A 16,985-nucleotide genomic window follows, 5' to 3' on the forward strand; every position below is an offset into this window, starting at 1 on the left:
AAAAAAGAGCACTTGACCTTTGTTGGCGGGGCTCAAGGTTCATCCTCATTTTCCTCTCTCTCTCTCCCTCTCTCTCTCTCTCTCTCTCTCTCTCTTTCTCGCTCTCTCTCTGTCTCTCTCTCTCTCTGTCTCTCTCTCTCTCTTTCTCTCTCTCTCTCTCTCTCTCTCTCTCTCTCTCTCTCTCTCTCTCTCTCTCTCTCCCTCTCTCTCTCTCTCTCTCTCTCTCTCTCTCTCTCTGTCTCTCTCTCTCTCTCTCTCCCTCTCTCTCTCTCTCTCTCTCTCTCTCTCTCTCTCTCTGTCCCTCTCTCTCTCTCTCTCTCTCTCTCTCTCTGTCTCTCTCTCTCTCTGTCTCTCTCTCTCTCTCTCTCTCTCTCTCTCTCTCTCTCTCTCTCTCTCTCTCTGTCTCTCTCTCCTCATCACTTTTTTTTCAGGGTGGAAAGGTGTGCCAAAATGTGATGAAAGACTGGCATGAGTGCCTGTGACACGACATTCGACACCGTCAACTCCAAACCCATTCCCCTGTCACACACGCGCTGGCTCTTTGGGTAAATTGCTGTAATTTGTGTTACAGCTTCTCAAAAGACAACTTGAGGTGGGGGAGGAGAGGGAGCGCGGGGGGGGGGGGTATTTTCCATCCTCTTTTGCTGCAGAGGTCGATTATTTTATGACTGGAGTTTTCATGCTTAACCTATTCCCCATTAAACATAAAAAAATCTCCTTTTTAGTTCAATCTCTTCTAAGTGTTTTTGTGTGTTTCAAAGGTAAACGGCACACAATTCATGTGCCTGTCTGTTCTATTTATCATCTTTTTTTCCCAGTCAATCTGAATAAAGACCTGTTTACCACTGGGAATTCAGCACAGCAGTGAAATTCCTCACTAACGTACACTAAAAACCGTGTCTCATCCATTGGAAATCAGGAAGAAACTCATTGCTATTCGTACTGTATGTCGCGTATTATTAGGAGTTGGAAGAAACACCAATGGCAAGTACAGAGCTACAGACAAAACCAGTTTGGCAAAGTGAGAAGCGGAAAGGAAGTGGTGTAGGAGACACAGCACCAGCCCTGTGGCGGGTGTTGGTGCGTGAAAAATGTGTTGTAGGTTTAGCCTTCAGGCTCGGCTTGGGCTGCCCACTTGCAAGGGCCATGTGTTGGAAGATACGAGGACCATGACTGAACAATTCAAGGCTTCACCAACTCATAGTGCCTCAAAAAGTCTGCCCATAGCCATCGGCCAATTTGAGGTGAACGAAAGTAAAGGCGCCATTAGAAGTATCTTTAGAAGAGGGAATGTTTTAGACTAGCACTTTCGTTTAGATTACAGTAAATGGTGCAGTATTTGAACCAGCGTTAGATGCGGGTCAATTGATCTAGGGCTAACAAAAGTCTTAATTTGATGCTTACAGTTTAGTAGGCTAAATACAACACTGCACTGCAGTCATTCCTGGTGACTGTGTTCCAGTTCAAGACTGGAACACACACACACTTTAAACAAATTCCAACCTTAACAGATTTAGTGTCAAGTAAAATACACTAAAATAGGCCACGGGCCTTTGGTCAATACAACTCTGAAGGGGAAATATGTGTTGCATCCCAAAAATATTGATCCTTTTAAATTGCATTTTCATGTACAAGATTCCTGACAAATTATACTTCTGCCAGATACAGTTTTGCCAATGAAAAGGAAATAGTAAATTCCAGCCCTTGCTCTGGTTGCACTTCACTGTATAAGTTGAAAAAGCAAGCAAATATATTTTATCTTTCTGATTGACCTAATCCGTAGACTACAATACAACACTGTCCATGCATGCAAAAAGTTATGCTTAAATTTGTATATATGTTTTCATTTTCACTGAAAATATAGTATTTCTGCACTGGTTTGTATAATTTAATTGTAATCTCATGTTGAATAGATCTTTCTGTTGGAATGAGCTTTGGTTTATGTTTTGAAGCTACTTCTACTTTGATGTTGTTTTACTGTTGTACAAAGGATGCTGATTCTTTTTAACATTAATAAAGCATTTCAATGTTTCATGGGGGAAAAGACGGGGTTCACTCAGTCAAAATGTGGCCGTGCGATAGCCTGATGACCACTGCAGTTCCCGACAGAATACTGATTGCCATTCATGTCAAGCCCAGAAAAAAGAGGAAACACCAAATGTGCATTCTAAGGACAAGCCTCTCTAAGAAATAAAACTCATCCATTCCACAAACACAACGTTTTAAATTGTGGACCTGAATACTAAAAGCTCTCTCCAACGTTCTTCTCCTGCGTAGTTAAATCAAAGTCCCTGTGGATGGGCCTATGAAAGTGTCTGCAAGCTCTACTCCAGTCTCTGATTGGCTCTTGCTTTCGGGGCGGTGATCATAGTGCCACATGGAGCAAATGCGGTGTATTTGTCTGACAGTGTAGACTTCATCCTCGGTGCGCTCGAGTGATGCTGCACGGAAAAAGCCGAAAGTGAACTTGACACTGTGGTGCAGTTGCTTGAATAACTGTCACTCTTTCTTTTTGCGTAAAGCATTTATTTTTTTGCCTTTGCAGTGTCTTGGTATTTATGTTTAGTTTTTTTGTGCGTTACGGAATTTTAATGTTGAACTAGTGACTGAAATTGATTTGATGGAAACATGACGAGAGGTTCAAGCGGACCGGGTGCCCTGAAAGCGTTTATGCTTGTCGCATTGGTGACATATTCATTGGCGAATGGGAAACAGTTTATGTTTTATGGACACATTGGTGAGAATAAACCTACTGGAACTGTAGTTGACGGAGTTGCTTTAACATTTGGGAACGACTGCAATGGTTTAAAACTTGAGACAGATTTACAAGGGGAGTATGCGTCAGATTTTCGTTTGGTTTACCATCAAGGAAAACATCATCTCATTTTGAAATCCACCAAAACTTTAGACCGAGAGCTCATATCATCTTATGATTTTAGAGCTGTTCTGTCCGGATGTTTTCAAAGTGTATTTTTGATTGAAGTTGAGGTGCTCGATTCAAACGACAACATACCCAGTTTCACCAGTGTGAATGACATACGAGCAGTGGATGAATTGACTCCGGTCGGTTCCGAAGTGGCACGTTTTTATGCGAAGGATGGGGACGCTGGAAAAAACGGTCGAATAACTTATTATGCGTTCCCAAAATGTGAATATATCCACATAGTTCCGCAAACTGGACAGGTAAAACTGGTTGATTCACTCATTGGTGTCTCGAACATAACAGTACAAATTTACGCAAAAGACAACGGAGATGTTGCACTCATAAGCAAACCGGTGACACTTCACCTTGATGTGCAAAGACCTGCCGAATCGAAGGTGAGAAGGCCACGAGCGGTATCTGAGGAGCTTTTCTACACGGTGACAGTGTCCGAGGATGTCAAAGTCGGGGACATGATCTTCACGATACCGGACCAAAAGTTTGAGAAGAGATGGTTCGAGGTGATTTCGGAGGCCGACTCACCGGTCCAGATAGAGCGAGACTCGGGTCGCCTGTATCTGGCGCACAGACTTGAGTCTCCCTCGGAGGTCATGGTTAAGATCCAAAATCTCAGAGGTAAGTCCAGCGTAAATGTGCTTCATATGATAATGTGATGCTATGAATGCAATTCAATACAGTTCAACTGACAATGAATTGTGTTATGAATTACATTATGTGTTTGGTCTGATAAAAGTAAAGCGATTGACTTAGGCTACTAATTTCAAAACATTGTGTTGGTGGCCTACAGTGCTGAAGTGAAGTCACGTAGGCTATAGGATTTTATTTCCAGCCACGTGTACGGGATGGATTGAGTGCTTGGAGCAGGTTATGAGGCTCAGAAAAGATGTCTATCATAGTGTTTCATTTTTGTCATTTTTAAAATCGGGTCTAAATCATTAAACTGTTTAGCCAAAGTTTGGCTGAAAAGACAGACTTAATTTTGATGAAGAAGTGGTGCGCGAGATCACTTTGGCATGCGCTCTACTGGCAGGTTTGCAACGGAATTTTCCGGACGGTGGCAGCTAGACCTTGTGCTTGTATTATTTGAAAGCCAATGTTCCCCTCCCTTCAAGTGTCATATGCAGCTCCCAACCGTGTTTGGTGGTCAATGTGCCTGGCTGATTATGATAAAGAAAGTGGCACGTGCAGCCACAAGGGATGGCTCTGGTTGGCAGAGACATTTTCCAGACTTTGGCAGATACAAGTGTGGTATTCATTAGAATGTGTATAGGCTCAACTGACTGTTTCGTGTTGTTGAGCATTATAGTCTCCAGTTCGAATGGTTGCGCATTGACGGCGGTTTGAACACTTTGGGATGTGTCCGCAGACATGTGTCTTGAGAACACATCACTGTCGCACGAAATGTGGATGTGACATTTGTCACCTGCAGGCCACTAATTGGGTAAACACAATTACAGCTCGTTGGTAACAGTGTGGGGAGACGTGTGCTGAACAAATGCCCACGGCCCAACAGGTCAATATTTTCAGCTGGCGCCATTGTGGCCGTCTACATCTGCTGAAATTAAATTTACTATAAATGTACAGTACCTCTTTATAATCGTTTTTAATATGATTCTTTCTATTAACAGAAAGAATAGCAAGGAATGAAGGAAAACTAAGCTTTTGATAGGTAATGGGGAGTCTACCAAGATTAAAGAATTGTTGTCTTTTAGAGGTCAGTACTTTAAGCATACTGTATGATGCTTTTGTAAAAAAAAATATCCTCAGTTCTTTTATATGTATGAAACGGTGCTGTGTAAGCCCAGTGTCAGTCAGGCCTGTTTTCATTGATGTGGCACAATGAAAAGTTGTCTAGGTAAAGATTGGTTCACCACCCAAAGTAAATGTTTGGGTAGCTACCTTAATTACGACATCTGCTCGGTTAAGGAAAGTGCCCTCAAACACACCAGGCGGATCTATGTAATCAGTTTTTCCAAACACCAACTCTGCCTGGATCCTCTGTTTATTTAGAGTAATTATAGTTATTTATTCACCTGGACATTCTTAGTCCAGGCACATGTGGCCATGTAAGCCAAAACAACTGATTTCAGAGGGAATAGTTTGTTTGGAGAAGTGACTCTGGAGTTCTTAGATTCAGGATTTGGAGGAATCTCAACAGAATTTTGGTGTTCAGTGGGCACACTAATTAGTGTGACATGCCAGTGAAGGTAGTCCAAACTAGAACTGATTGCATTCCTTTATTCCGTTGTAGTTCAACCCTATATAAGCTTTGGAGTAAGCTGTGGAAACTTCAAGCCATGTTCAATTAGCATATAACACATGCCTCATGCAATAAATTAGGTCAACCAACAGATTGTCTACATCATTTATATTGTCTGCCTGCACGTCGTGCTCATGAAAATTAGAAATTAATTAATAAACCCCTTTCCGTTCGACTGCAAACGTAGTTCTTCTCCCATGAAGATAGTGTCATCTTACATCGTGTGTTGAAGTCCTCAAATTAGAATGCAAGCTGATATAATATTGATGCAATGTGTCGCTGGCAGGCATTTTCTTGTTCAAAAGCCACAGAGATGAGAGAAATTGCTTTTCTTTTGATTCAGGATGGATTTTACCAACCACCATTTACTGTGTGGAACTGGCAAAACGGAGCAAAGATGCTTTAAACTGCCAGAATGCAAAGATATCTTTGGAGACCCTACAGTGTAAAATGGGACCAATGCCTTTGTAGTCTAAGACGACAACATGCTGCAACGTCTTAACAGCCCAAGGCAGCAGACTTATGTTGAATCAAACAACAGAATAGTGCTTAATCAACTTTAGTTTAAACAGGCATACACCACGTTATGTTTTTTATGGACAATTTGAAAGAACTGCATACATTTTTAACTACCTAGTCAGAGCTTCACAGATCCCATCCATTCAACGGCAGAATGAGTAAAATACATCTAATAAGAGATATTCTCTCACTCTATCTCTGTGTATCTCTCTCACTCTCTCTCTGTGTCTCTCTGTGTGTCTCTCTCACGCTCTCTCTGTGTCTCTCTCTCTGTATCTCTCTCTCTCTGTGTCTCTCTGTGTCTCTCTCTCGCTCTGTGTCTCTATCTCTCTTTGTCTCTCTCTCTGGCGACCATGGGTAGGGAAAGCGCCAACGCTAAGGTCTTTGGGGATGTAATTACCGTTGAAACTATTGTCTTGCCCGGTGCCACTGTGCCACATTCCGTCTGAGGGTGTTTGAAGACGACAGTTTGTTTTCTTTCCGTTCCGTAGAAGGACTGAATGCTGGGAGATGAAGGAACCCCCTCCACCACCTCACCCCCCCACCCCTAGTAATCAGTGGGCTCTGGATCCTTTCCCACCCTTGAGTCCCAGTACACCCAGTGCATGCCTCCACACGCACATGCTCACACACAAGTCTCACAAGTTTGTGTCCTTTGCTTTTCATTTCTGGCAGTTTACCTGTTTCTTCAAGGTTGTACAATTAGGACAGAAACTCTTGTTTGTGACTCGAAGATTTTGGAACATACTAGGTGTGTTCTGCAGGCGGACGAGTGAATATTATTCACACACTACACGGAACCCTGTGTGCATCCCACCCTCACCGATCCATGCTCTAATGGAAATCCAACTCATGCCTCTCCATCAGAACCCAGGTTTGTGTGTTTGCTTAGTGGGTAGACGCCAATCCAAGGACACCACTGTCGGTGACTCAACTGTGGTGTCAGATACCATTTAATTAACGAGCCTCTCACACCCTCAGTGGGGCCAGTGGTTTGTCTGGCACCATTGTTTACTCTTAGCTGTAGGGCATCACATGTTTACTGAGGACTTAACTGAAAACTCTTTGGGGGCCCAATCCCTTCTTTTCCTCACAAGGAAAGACCACACAGATTTGAATTCGACCTGCTGCCTGTCGAAGCCATCGTTTTTGATGGGGCTTTGGAATGTGTGTGTTTGTTGTGTTTGTGTGTCGGTGTACATATACCTCAAGGTTTCGGTGATGTGAATCCACGATGGTTCCGAACTATGTCCTGTGTTGCGTTGAGAATGTTAATATCACTGGCCTGACTTCAAGCACCTTCAAGCACCTTCACCTAGCAAGATGAGGAGGCCTACATTGCCCTGATCTGATTTGAGATGTTGGACATCTGTCTTATGTGATACTTGAGAGGCAGGGGGGTGCTCTATCTTTCAAATTTATAGCGGACACTGGAAGCAGTTTGTGGAAATGCTGTAGAGGTGTGTGTACGTGAGAGATGTGTGTGTGTATAAATAGCACAATTCTGAGGGCCACACACACAAATCTCTGTCCTTCTTTCTCAGCTATGAATGTATAGGTTGGTTAAATGGTGAAAATGGATTGTGTGTGTGTGTCTGGGTGTGTTTGTGTGTTTGTGTTGCATGGGAGAGCCGGGCTTTCTCTTCTTCCCCCCACACCCCAGAGGGATCCAAGGCTAGCACCCATGAAAGTTTGAATAAACCTCAGAGAGAAACAACTTTATCTCTCCCCAAACACAGCAGCACTTCTCTTTACCCAAAGGCCTGAGGTAATGAAAGGATTTTTGGGAGGGAGAGAGAGAATGGGTGGCAGAGCAGAGGGAGTGAAAAGAGAGCAAGAGCGAAGGAGGAATGAGAGAGACCAGAAAGTCCCTTCGTCAGCGGCTGAAAAAAAAAAGATCAATTGGGCCCCCACAGTAGATTGTGACAGACGTGGACGTGGTGCTACTCTGGCTGTGACTTTGGTTTTCTTTCTTGTTGACTCGGCGTTGGGTTGTAAGAAAGTCCTACTAGGTAGGACACAAAAGCCAGAGAGCAAACTCCCTGTGTTTCTCCTCTCATGAGGCAATTAGGACAGCCGCTGTGTGGTTGGATTGCTTTTCTGACTGGAACCAAATACACAGTGGCTGTCGTACCCTTAGTCGGCACAAAATGGACAGGATGTTGTGAACATGTAAACATGTTTAGGTCAGTTTTAGCAGTGCCGTATGTATTCTCAGACTCAGATGCACACCTCTTACTCGCTAATATGAGTTATTTGTCATGTCAGTAGTGAGCCAGTACAAATGGTAGAATGGCTTGCCACGTTTGATGCGTACAAGTGAGTCTAACTTTTGTCTTTGTCCTATGCTATGGACGTAAATTGGTGGCGGGGTCTCTGTGCGTGTCTCACGTGTGTGTGTGTGCATGATTGGGTGTCTGGAAGGTTGTGTCTGTTTGTGTGTGTGATGGCACACACACCATCCAGTCATCACATTATAACGGAGGAAAAAGCAGGCATTCATACATTTACTCTGCTCAGGCGCAATTGGGTGACACATCCAGATGACAGGCTGGGTTGGATTCACTTTCATCCCCTCTATCTCTCTCTCTCTCTCTCTCTCTCTCTCTCTCTCTCTCTCTCTCTCTCTCTCTCTCTCTCTCTCTCACTCTGTCGCTCTGTCTCTCACTCTCTCTATCACTCTCTCTGTCTCTTTCTCTTTCTCAATTCAATTCAGTTCAATATGCTTTATTGGCATGAAGGTTCCGGTTAAACAATGTTGCCAAAGCAGTCCACAGTGAAGGTACAACATATGTAATTATAAATATATTGTTCATATTCATTACAGAGATCAGGGGATTTTCCTCCTCCTCTTTCTTTCTTTCTTTCTTTCTTTCTTTCTTTCTTTCTTTCTTTCTTTCTTTCTTTCTTTCTTTCTTTCTTTCTTTCTTTCTTTCTTTCTTTCTCTCTCTCTCTCTCTCTCTCTCTCTCTCTCTCTCTCTCTCTCTCTTTCTTATTTTCTTTGTTTTTTTGATCCGTTTCTTTATTTCTGGCCTCACCCTAGGCTGGAGCACCCAGCCTCAGTCCTGCCTGCCGTCCTCAGCCCACCAGTGTCTCAGCCGCTCTCACTCTAACCCCGACCATGACTGTAAACCCTTAACCCATCTACTGGGGACTTGGTGGCCCGGCGGTGTACCCACAGGGCTGTATACGCCATTAAAGATATGGACGCTTTACATTCAAATGGTGCAGGGATAACTAAGTGTGAAAGCGGTCTTTGCGTGAGCAAGAAAGTGTATCGTATTACTCAGACTACTGCGATTATTAGGTGTACAGCATGATAATGATCTCCTCCACAAAATATGTATTGATTTTATTGACTTGAAGGTGTTCTGTCCCATTTGGTTAATTTGGCTCCAGCAAACTGTTAGCGTTTGTTTGGTGTGTGTTTTTTGGTTTGCCTCAGAGCCTTGTGTGTGTATGCATTCTTTTGTGTGTGCATGCATAAAAGCGTTTATGCATTGATCTTATCTGTCTTGATATGCATATTTGGGAATTTGTAGCTAGTCTGGTGTGTTTGTCTCTGTCATTGTGAATGTCTCTGAGTGTTGCTTCCTGCTGGGTGTGTGTGTGTTGTGTGTGAAGGAGAGAGAGCTGCAGGATAAATCATTGTGAGGATGCTAAACCTCCCCAGAATTGTTTTTTTTTGTACCAAATAGCCCTGCAGAACTGTTTGGGTCTGCCTGAATCAGCGTTATAACTGGGAAGGCATGGGAGCAGCACACACATAAACAGACGCACACACAAGCACACACACAAACACACCCACAAACACACACACAGGCCTGGAGCTGCCGAGGACGGTCTCATGAGGAGAGTCAAAGGTCCACTGTGGGGTTGGTAGGAAGGGTGCCCAGAAGTTTGTCGCTCTCCCCTCTTCCTTTCTCTCTCTGTGTTTTATGCCTTCTCTACTTTTCTCAGGAAAGAAGGGACGACAGAAGGGGGAAGCGAGGAAGCAGGTCTTCCTCTCGCTCCTACCCCCCCTTTATAATTCAGGTGATTACACACTCCTCCCACACACCCCTCCCTCCCTTACCCCCGCCCCTGTGCCTCATCCTCTTTGCTGTTTTAATCTGATCGCCCGCCCGCCCTCCCTCCTCTCTCTCCCTCTTCTCTCCTCCTTTCATTTGATCTCTCCCTCTCTTCCTCTCTCCATCTCTCATTCTCTCGCTCTCTCTCATCCTCTCTGTCTCCCTCCCTCCCTCTCCTCTCTCATTCTCTATCTCTCTCACTCATCCTCCCTCTCCCTCTCTCTCTCTCTTTCCCTCTTAATTGAACTTCATGCCAGAGTGAGGGCAAGCCCTCTCCATTGTGTTATAATAGGTTATTGACAGCCAATCCTGTGTAGCCCCGAGCACGGCGTTTTTAATGACCAACTAGGACAAGGTCAACCCCGACCTCCACTGGGCCCTGCACATCCGACCCGTACCGCCAAGCACTTACAGGCCGACACGTACACTGCATACCCCAAGCGCACACACACACACACACAAACACATACACTCAGAAATCGGATCCCCTGTGCCATCATCATCTTAATTGTGAAATTGGACACGCTCAAACTTGTGTGCAGGGATTTATTCTAATTCCTTGAGACACATAAATAAATGCTGTCATAGCCTCTCAAATCCCTCTCCGTCAACAGACAAGCACAGCCTGCTCTTGGGAGGCTCTCATTTCCATACACACACTTACACACAGACACACACACACACACACTCAATAAGTCAGTAAATGTATCTCCCACAACCAGTGATCAGAGATTGGGAATGATGTGAATGTGTGTTGTGTGTTTGTGTGTGTGCATACACTGACGTGCATCCGCGTAGACCCATTTGTTTGTGGGCGCGTGTGTGTGCATGTGTTTGCGTACAGCTCCCGACAAGCCCAGCTGTGTGTTGTTCCATCAACCAATCTGTGTACTGGATGTCTCCTCTCTGCTCTGTCCCCAGGGAGAGAGCGCACAGAACCAAGCCACAGGAAGGCCGGTCACGTTAGTCAGCCCTCTGTCAGGGCTTGAGGATGCGTCCGGTCATTGACACTGAATATCACTGCTATGAACCCTAGTGAGTCCGTTATAAAGTGAGTCCCGAGTGAGTCCAGAACGTTGCTGAACATGGTTGTGATTCATCCCACAACACCTCATTTGTGATCTCGGAGGATGAGCCCCCTCTGTGTGGTTTCTCCCAGTTGCACCGGGAATTTTTTAAAGACTTACGTTTTACTGGGAAGCGGGTGGGTTTAATAATGTCATAACGAGAGACCTTTTCTCGAGTCATCCTTGAGTGAAACCACACGAGAAAGCGAAAACCTATCTGTGATGTGCTGGATGCACACCCCCTTCACGTGTGTAGAGATCAACACACATCGCCATCCTACTGAAGATCTTCCACTTTGCTCCAGCATACCACCTGGAGACACAGCTCCCTCTGCACTCAGACCTAGCCCTTCATTAGCTGGACTAATACTGTCTGTGCTGCTCTCACGAGTCTTCCTTCAGGGCCTCAGGGCACTTGGAAACGGGAATCCTTCTTCACACTGGTCTCTGGTCAGCTCCTGCATTCTTTGCCAGCAGTCCTCCGGTTGTTTGGAAGGGCAGAGAGGACTGATCCCAGTTCGTGGCCTCAGGGCTTGGTCGGCCTCGGGAGCCGGAGCGAGAGCTCTATTTCCGGTTAATGAGGGTGCAGCGTTGGGCAGGGTGAGGTAGGTGTGGATGCTCATTACGCTGAGGCTCAGACTGGGGGCATTATGACCCACATAAACCAGGCTGTTGTTGAGGAACACCTGGGCCTTTCGGCAACTCTCTCCCACACGCACGCACGCTCACACACACTGTACACACACACACAGAACACACACGGGCACCAACACACACAGACACCATTTTTAATTTGCGCGCATACACACATAGCTGGAGGCACACCTGCACCAGTGGTGAAGGCATACACAGTCACACGCACATGCTTAAAAATAGATACTGTTCTCACACACGCAGAGAGATTATATGAAGTAAATCAACTCACCCACCCACCATTTGCTCACAAACTCAATCAGACAAACTCAGTCATACACATGCACACGCTTTAATATAGACTTTTTTGCTTAGACCTTCTGACACAAGAAGTGAACTCTAAATGAGGTAACTTCTGACAGGTAAAGTAAGTCAACTCAACTTCACCAACCTAGAGTTATCTGTAAAGCTAGAGTTTGTTAGAAGTGTTGAGGAGAGAGCGAGAGAGGAGTGAAAGAGAGAGAGAAAAAGAGAGAGAGAGAGACAGAGAGAGAAGTGTATTAAAACCCTCATCAACATGTGTCGGAAAGTTCCTTTGCAGTCAGATGTATGTGGGACGGGTGATCGATATTATGTAAGATCAACGGCAGGCCAACACACACTCGCACAAACGCACACTCACACAAACACACCCTCCACACATGTTGTTATTGATTGACTGCGCAGCAGCCACAGACTCTCATACGACTGTGAAGCTCTCTCTCTCTCAATGTCTCTCTGTCTCTCGCTCTATCGTGCTTTTGAAATGCCAACTTCAAAGAGGTACAGGAATAAACTGCCAGTAAAAAAAGGGGGACTCGTTTAAAGATTTAAAGGCCTCGGAGAAATCAATTAAGCAAATACAGCAGCCGGGCCGCTTTGGTTGGGCGCGGGCAGAAAATCAACAAACAAACGGGCTGCGTTGGGAGATTTCACGTTCAATTGGTGGGCTTTATTGGAGGCGAGACGTAAATGGGAGTAAACTGGCCGTGTAAGAGGAGTAATTCACTGGTTTACCCCCCCAGTAGCTGAAGGAACAAGCACTTAAAGTGTGTGTGTGTGTGTGTGTGTGTTTGGGTGTGTGTGAGGTTGTTCTCGAGGGACACAATGTTTCACACCTCGCCAGAGCAAAGACATGAGAATAAATTAAGTGCTGTCAGTTCTCTGGCATTGCGTGTTGTTTGGGAGGGAGAGGGGGGGGGGGCATATATGTGTGCACGTGTGTTTCTGTGCATCCTAAGGATGAAGTCAAACATGCATCATGCATACTAAAGCATTGGCCCATGGGATTTGATGTTTTCCAAACCAGAGACAGCTTTTTGTTTTACGTTAGTCGTTCTGACCTTGTTGCTGTTTTCTATATCCACTTCATATCACCAACCAGCAAGCACCTTGATGCAAAACTGAGATGTTAGCATTGCTCACACATTTCACACACTGAATTGTATGCCAGCGGTTGATTTGGCTCCTTGACAATACACACACACACACACACAAACCCACACTAACCCACGCCCGCACTCACAGTCATATAGCCTGCCAGTAGATATCTAAGAACTGATTTCATTTTATTGCTCGCAACTTGTATAATTAATCAAACCTTGTAACACACATCAAACGCCTTCCCAATTAAGAATTCTTGGGGAGGAATCACTTTACAAACTCATCTATTAAGGAAAATCAAAGGTTTTGTTCACAAGTTTGTTTCATCGGGTCAGGGAAAGACTTTGAGCATGATGCTCGGGGAGAGGAAGGTGCGGGAGGGCAGAGCGCTGAGCCGAGGAGGACGCATCTCTGGGAACGGACCCTTAAAAACCTGCGCTCACTTGGGTTGGTCAGCTTCACCTCTCAGTCAAAAGTCAACAGAATACGTATTAAAAAAAAAAGAAAGTTGACTGACTGACATTAATTTGGATTAAACAATGAAATGGTATTTGATGTCACGCTTATTTAATTTTTTCGCTGGGTCATTTATAAAAGAACGAACTCCAGTGTGGGGGAGAAAATAGACCCTCCTGAGTTAGATTTGATACATAAATCAGGGTCCACAGACCACTTGAACAAGCCTCTTAACCTCAAGGGAAAGTTGCTGGTGTAAGCACACACACACAGAAACCTTTGGCCTCACATTCTCAATGCTCAAATCTATTCACTGTTCTTTACTCTAATTTCTAGATTTCATACTGGGATTACATCATCTCCCAGTTCAGCATCCTGGAGGAAGCCGTGGTACATTTTTAATACAGCCCCCGATCCCATCAACTATTAATGATGCGAGACAACAACATGTAAAACCTTAAAATGATAAGAAATCCCATTTCTACACGTTGCCAATTTTAGTGATACCTTTTTTTTATGTGTGTGTGCCTGGCAGGAATGTGTGTATCCATGTGTGCACGTATGTGTGTCTATGTATGTAGGCGGGCTCAGTTTATCCGTGATGTGCAGGTTTACTTCAGCTGTCTCCTGTAGATCTTTCCAATGGGGTGTATTCAGCTTGTGTGTGTTTCTGGTAGTCTTGAGTTTATGTTTGTGTGTATCCAGCACATGAAAGGGTGTGTGTGTGTGCCTGTGTGTGTGTGTGTGTGTGTGAGGAGGTCCTGTGGGGGTCGGTTTACCTCCTGGAGCTTTGGAGTTGGGTTTTCTGGCTGATTTATGAACACACAGAGCTAACCCAGACCCCGTTAATGAGCTCTGTCTAGCTCCAAAGCGTACCCTCATCTTCCCTCAGCCAAGTATGGACACACACCGTGCACACACACACACACACACACACACACAGACACGGGCAGACTTTGTTCGTTTACAGTGATCTAAGCTTCATGGTTGCGTTTCTGCCCTCTTTCCTCTTCCCTCCATCCAGAGCCACCTGGTTCAGCCCACACTTGTCCACACCTAGTTTCCCAGCCATGACCCTGTGACCCTGATTACACAGCCCAAGGACAGACGCTCCTGTCTTGGTGGGGCTGGGGTGGGGGGGGGGTCATTCGAGTTTCGGAGACTTTTCCACACATTATGACTTGTGGAGCAGAGAGAGGCAGCTGGAGGGTGAAAAGCAGCACATCCAATCAGCGCATCCAAAGCAAAGGCTGGGAAACGAGACCTTCCGGCAGGTTCCCGCCCCGCGAAGTGGCGTGGAGGGGGTCATTTCAACAGGGCTCACCGCGTGTCGCAAAAGAGTGAGGGTCCCCGCTCAAACGTTCCTCAGCAGATGTTGGCTGTGTGTGTGCTTTTAAAATTGTGACTGGTGCATTTACACATCCTAAGTTCCTTAGTGTATCCAACCTCTCCCCCCTTAACATCCCATCCAATGAAGTAACAGTCACAGAAGGGGCTTGCCTTCCCTCGCCTCTGGTTCCCTTCCTCTCCACCTTGAGAGAGCTGAGAGGGGCTGTAGAGCAGGGGAGATGAGAGGAGAGGGGAGAGGAGGCGAGATGGGCAGGGGCGGGTGGTGTGTGTGTGTGCGGGTGGAGGGGGGAGGGTTGGAGCGGGGGGGGGGCTGGTAGGGGGATGGAGAGGGGGGTAGCGCCGGGGGAATTTATGGCTCCAATCAAAGGCCTTTCATCTGGCGCCGTGCTCCTCTAATAATTGAAAAGCGACGTTGTCACTGTTTGATGGCACTTTTGCATTAGACAAAAGTTCCCCATCCTCAATAATTCACGACTCAAATGAGACCGGCTTCATTACAGAGATCAGGGGATTCTCCTCATCTCTCTCTCTCGCTCTCGTTTTTTCTCTCTCTCTTTCTCTCTTTCGATCTCTCACTTTCTCTCACAACATTTTCCCCTCTCCTGCTTAACTTCCGCTGTCAACACCTATCCAAGTCTCCTAAATATTTTCCTCCAACAGTTTATTCAAAGTAAAATGTCTCCAAAATAGGCTTGGGGAATTAGTGTTGTGTGTTATAACTTGGTTTTGATAGATTTTAAGTTTGGGTTTGGCAATTTTGCTACTTAGAGTTTCAAAACACACGAGCCAAAGCAAAAATGCTGGTGGTGATTGGAAGGTAAACTGTTGTTAATCAGAAATGTGCCCCCAAGATGAGGGTTGCAGCTGACCTTTGAATCTTGTGTGTCAGAGTTTGTGTTCCTTTCCAGCCCAAATCATGCCCGGTGGGGAGCTGGACAGCACATGGAGAGAGAGAGGGAACTTTAGGGCCCCCTCTCACTCCAGCAGGCTCTTGGCCCCTCCCTCCCTCCCTCCCTCCCTCCCTCCCTCCCTCCCTCCCTCCCTCCCTCCCTCCCTCCCTCCCTCCCTCCCTCCCTCCCTCCCTCCCTCCCTCCCTCCCTCCCTCCCTCCCTCCCTCCCTCCCTCCCTCCCTCCCTGCCTCCCTCCCTCCCTCCCTCCCTCCCCTCCTCCTTCCCTCCATCCCTTTCTCCTTCCCTCCCCCATTCCTCCCTATAAGCACATTAGCCAGTATCTCCTCCACCTTGTGTTGGATCTCCATGTCTAACTTTCAAACAGGCTATCATGCACACGGGTGAACAACCCTTAAGCCTCCTCTTCTCTGTGCTCTCCTTCTCGGACATAAAAGCAGCCCTCCAGTGTGTGTGTGTGTGTGTGTGTGAGAGAGAGAGAGAGAGAGAGAGAGAGAGAGAGAGAGAGAGAGAGAGAAAGTGAGTGTGTGTGTGTGTGTGTGTGTGTGTTGGTTGGTCTCACCGCATCAAAAGAACCTTTAGAGTAGCCCCTGAGAATGGCACTGCCTCTGGTCTGTGGTTCGTTTGGCTTTCCGTTTGGTTAAGGTTTGGTTTGAAGGTGCTTTAGACCTATAATGACCTTTCTGAAATCAAGCAACAATGACCCTGTGACCTGCAAATGGCACACACACTTAACACAGACTGACACACACTAACACATACTGACACACTCACACACACTAGTTTAGTTTGGTTTAGTTTAGTTTGGTTTATTTCAGACAAACAACTTTGTTTCACACAGTTGAGCTGGCAACAAAAGCATATTTACAGCAGTCTGAAACAGGTGAAGGCTGAAGCTCATGCTTATAATGCATACCATTTATGAAAACATCCCATATCTTAATAAAATAAACATAAATAATTATTGTCTCACATCATTATTATGTTGACAATCAGAATACAAAAATATGAATATGTCTTATGCCATAGAGTTGCACAGTCCAAATACAGCAAAAACAGCTTGTTCATCCATCACTCTTTAACACACACTGACACACACTGATAATATAATAATATCATTTCATTCAGGTCTGGACTGGGACTCAAAAACGGCCGGGACTTAGAAACGCAGACCGGCCCGCAACCGTTAAATTTGTTGTTGTTGTTGTTGCATTATGCTGCGGCCGTTTGACGGGCCGTTCGGGAAATCTCCCAACTCTCCCGCCGGCCAGTCCGACCCTGATTGAATTGCTCGGTTAACTATTTTTATTTTAATTTTACTATGTAATAATTGTTGGCAGTGTGGTTGAATGAAACCCT

At 45.5% G+C, this 16,985-nt stretch overlaps 1 protein-coding gene across 1 annotated transcript in view; it reads left to right on the plus strand.

Moving 5' to 3' along the window:
- Positions 1 to 2,628: 2,628 nt before the first annotated feature.
- The window catches only part of LOC146300816 (neural-cadherin), a 95,315-nt gene continuing 80,958 nt past the window's right edge, over positions 2,629 to 16,985 (plus strand). The window contains exon 1 of the mRNA XM_084669743.1: positions 2,629 to 3,556. Within this exon, the coding sequence (XP_084525869.1) occupies positions 2,629 to 3,556 (928 nt within the window). The remainder of the gene's footprint in view (positions 3,557 to 16,985) is intronic.

Source organism: Hypomesus nipponensis, chromosome 2 (assembly GCF_054491055.1).
Source record: "Hypomesus nipponensis isolate SF chromosome 2, ASM5449105v1, whole genome shotgun sequence".
Classification (NCBI taxonomy): Eukaryota; Metazoa; Chordata; class Actinopteri; order Osmeriformes; family Osmeridae; genus Hypomesus; species Hypomesus nipponensis.